At 38.9% G+C, this 4,100-nt stretch overlaps 2 protein-coding genes across 2 annotated transcripts in view; both read right to left on the bottom strand.

Annotated features, from left to right (window-relative positions):
* Positions 1 to 1,158: 1,158 nt before the first annotated feature.
* Positions 1,159 to 2,997, bottom strand: LOC111864066 (hydroxyacyl-thioester dehydratase type 2, mitochondrial). The gene has a single exon (XM_023851051.2). The coding sequence runs from the start codon at positions 2,978 to 2,980 to the stop codon at positions 2,303 to 2,305; it is 678 nt and encodes a 225-aa protein (XP_023706819.1). The 5' UTR covers positions 2,981 to 2,997; the 3' UTR covers positions 1,159 to 2,302.
* A 374-nt stretch (positions 2,998 to 3,371) lies between these two features.
* LOC111864067 (armadillo repeat-containing protein 7) overlaps positions 3,372 to 4,100 on the bottom strand; it is a 7,768-nt gene continuing 7,039 nt past the window's right edge. Inside the window, exon 4 of the mRNA XM_023851052.2 lies at positions 3,372 to 3,591. Within this exon, the coding sequence (XP_023706820.1) occupies positions 3,395 to 3,591 (197 nt within the window). The 3' untranslated portion in view covers positions 3,372 to 3,394. The remainder of the gene's footprint in view (positions 3,592 to 4,100) is intronic.

Raw genomic sequence — 4,100 nt, 5'->3', positions numbered from 1 at the left:
ATCAGAGATTCGAATGAGGGGACCTTCTGAACACAAGTCAGATTTGTTACTGCTCGTGTCAACTTGTTCAGTTCACTTGCAGTGTCTTAAGAGCATTCAAAAAGCTTGCACCATTCAGTGAATATTTCTCACTTCAAAATACTGTAAATACTCATATAACTCTGTGCTTGGCTCACTGCAGCAGCGACATACTGTGTTAACTGGCATCAGTTACTGTCGTCATCTTCTTGAAGAATTTAGTACACACACAATTCTATATTCTCATATGCAGTTAAATTGACACGTGCCCACACTCACCAGAACACACAGCAGCATCATGTATGACTCTCTCTGCAGCTGTACAATGTATCTAAGTTATGGGTTCAGTGTTCATACATTGGATCAGCCCTCACAGATGTTACACTGACAACTGCAGAAGCTTGCTTTAGTCACTAAACAAGCTAAACAGTTCACTTCACTTTCAGATTCAAACTGAGGTACACAAGCATCAGGAGTGACATCACACGCACAGACAAACCAATGTCAACATCTCTAAGACAGTAAAATCTTATAACAATCTGGTAAAATCATGAATTAATATGATAATTAATTATTCCATAAACTTTTTATTTTCCTCTGCTCCAGATCAAATTAAGTTCCACATGAACACCTACAATGTGAAGAGTTCTGTCTTCTGGGATTTAATGCAGTGTAGTCAACCTAGTCCAGGTCCGAGGCTTTGTGTTCATTTTTTAACATACTGATTTTTTACGGTGAGGATAGGCACCAGTGGGGGGCTCTTGTGAACATGGTGATGAACCTACGGGTTCCATAAAATGCTGGGAAATTCTTGAGTAGCTGCAGAATTGGCAGCTCCTCAAGAAGGGCTCAGCTCCATGAGTAAGTAAGTAAGTAGTCAACCTATGTTTCGGAGGAACAAGTCACCTCCACCTTAAGCGTAGATGGATAAGCAAAGCTGCTTGCTACCTGCTTCATGCTGGTTTCTTGCTCGGCTTATTCTTTGACTGTGAAGATGGAAGCAACATGTTCCTCTGAAATGTCAGTTGACTTTTGATGGACTACAAGGCATTATATCACAGAAGACATAACTCTTCATAATCACCTCTGTGAGACCCTCAAATCCTACAACTTTAGTGTGTGTGTTGAACAGACAATTCATACATTCTCATTCTCATTTATTTACATTCCATAAATCCACTACATATAGGATAAGGAATTAGTCATTGATAGTACAAATAACACTACATAGAAATAACAATATAGGATTCATTACATTACTCAACACAATAATAGATCACAGTTGATTACTGGAGTCAAATTTACAATCAAAGTATTCTTCCAAGGAATAAAACGAGTTCATCAACAAAAATCTTCTTAAAACATAGGTCATACTTATTGCAATACAGCATTTGAAGGAAAGGGCCAGCAATATCTGAAAATACTGTGATATGTCAATGCATTGCCAGGCAACAGCTCAATTGACATCCTATGATCCATGCATGCAACAGTAGAGCAAGCTGTGTTTTTCATGTGACCAGCAGCTGGTGCATAAGCAGTGACATCACACATCAACAGTAGGCGGCTGTCATGTGACATGTGTTTCCTGAATGTCCATCAGCTTTTGCATGTGCAGTGATGTCATACAGCAACAGTTGGTAGGCGTCACATGATATGTGTTTACTGTTCGTTGATGTCCGTCCCTCAGCTATATAAGTGAGTATAATTCCTGAACTGGCAGAGAGAAATAGTAGCGGTGGAATTGTGAGAAGGAAGTGAAGTGGAACCAGAAGCACAGAAGAATACAGGAGGTCAGTCTGTGAGAATTTAAAATGTGATTTGAAGACCTTAATTAGGTGTACTATTTGGAGAGATCTGAAGTGCTAGTTCCTGTGTTTTAATTGCATTACCAGGAGAGGACTAGTGAGAGTAACAGTGGATTATGAAGCCTGTAAATCAACGTTAGTGCTGTAATTTAAGTGTGATTAAGAGAGACTGTAACCAAGGTATTAATAAACCCAATCATCCAAACTAGAACCCATCTGTTTGTCATGTGTACCACCTTATACATGACAATATATTCAAATCTGTTAAAAAATAAACTTTCCCAGGCAGGCAACTGTAACAATTCTCACTTATTCTATGAAGTGCATATATAAATGTGTTAAATTCATATGTCTGAACTGGGTAACGTTTCAGTCTTTTTATGGTGTATAATTGTAAATGCAAAACTGTGAAATCGAAAGTCTGAGTTGGTACAAAGGAAAATAAAGAAAATAAGAGAACCTCCTAACTGAAAGTTTATTCAAATAGTGGATAACAACTGTGTCTGATTAGAGAAATTTTTCACTGGAATCAGTTTTGCCTCTCCATGCAATACAGTTATCCTTGTCTCCCTATTAACAGTGCAACTAAACCTGCAAACAATGAGCTTTCTTATGGAAGTAATCTCTACAGTAACTGTCACTGTCTCACCTGTGTAGCATGGATGTGGGAAGTGCAGCGTCTGTGAAACAACCATGGTACCTGGCCCAGGCAACTTGGTACCAATCACACCTGAAATAAGTCCATTGAGTAATGCACCATGGACAATGACCGGATGATTTGATGTACTGCCCCAGACTTTATGGATTGGATTGTGATCACCAGTCAGTTTTGCAAAGGTATCCACATCCTCTTGTGATATACATCTCACTTCACTCACTTTGTCCCCTTCTTTTATTGGCACTTTCTTTTGGTCCACCAATGTATTTTCCCTTTTGTTAGGGCAAGAAATCGTTGTATCACTGTCTTCAAGACCTGAAGTTACTTTCCACAAAGTTGGCCCATTCTTGGTGGTGTAACACTTGGCGTAAGTGTTAACATTCCAAAAACTGACATTTCTCATGCAACATTTCTGGTTACATAATGTTGGTAACTGATAACACAATGGGTTTATGGCCCTCAGCCTCCGAGCTGATCTCAGTAAGCACACAGTCATCATGCAGTGAAAAAACAGTCATGAAAATGAAATAACCAAAGCTCTACTAATTCAAGAGGACAAAAGTCACACATCATATGAGCATGCAACGGCAATCGTCTTATGATAGAAATGCTTCACAAACACATCCAATGTGAAAAATATAATTTTTACAAACATGAGAAATATGAAGAACTATTCCTTAGAATGGAATTAAATGGAATCTTATCTTCACAAGTAAACTGCATAATGATGGCACAATATTGTACATAATAAGGTACATAATAAGGCATAGCATTCATGTCACATTTAAGCAACTTATACCATCAAATTAAAAATTATATCACAAAATTAACAATTACACCAACAAGCACTATACACTTAAACTTTAACAATTCCCATTGTAGAGAAGATAGTGAAGTCACCCAAATGACATAATTACTCAGGCACACAGTCAACCGGAGGCACTGGGATGTCTTCTACAGCTACTGGATGCACCTCGGACCCTGCAGCTTCTGCCACTTGTTCCGGTGTACAATAATCTTCTAAGAAAATTGTTGCCAAATTTTTTAGGCGAGTGTTTCGACTTCTTGAGAAGCGAAGCATGCAATTCACAATCTCTGGTGATGTAACTTCTGTAATGGGCAATAAAGAATTTTCAAGAATAGCAAGTAACAATGATGATAATGTCATCAGTAACATCTCTGAAAGGAGTACTTCAAGGGCAGAGGCATAAATAAATATATGGAGAATGTCTGATGATACAAGGTGTGGCAATAAAGAACCCGGATTACTTTTATGACTCATTTCCGGCCACGTCATTGACGAAGAGGAGGGTAGGGCATTGACCCTTGGACTTCCCTCTACCGTCACACAAAGTTTCATTCACGTGCATCGGTTAGTCTGGCCGCGACCATTGTTAGAAGCGGATCGTGTTTCTGAGCTCCGTCGGAATAATGCTGAGTGCTAATGCAGAACAACGTGCTAACATCAAATTCCTCACAAAACTTGGAAAATCTGCCACTGAAACTTACAATTTGTTGACAGAAGTATATGGTGATCAGTGTCTATCTCGCACGCAAGTTTTCGAGTGGTTTAAGAAGTTTATGGAGGGTAGGAAAAACGTCGGGAACGATCCAAAATC

Source organism: Cryptotermes secundus, unplaced genomic scaffold (assembly GCF_002891405.2).
Source record: "Cryptotermes secundus unplaced genomic scaffold, Csec_1.0 scaffold669, whole genome shotgun sequence".
Classification (NCBI taxonomy): domain Eukaryota; kingdom Metazoa; phylum Arthropoda; class Insecta; order Blattodea; family Kalotermitidae; genus Cryptotermes; species Cryptotermes secundus.
The sequence above is the reverse complement of the archived record's forward strand: the minus strand, read 5'-3'. Positions and strand labels throughout refer to the sequence as shown.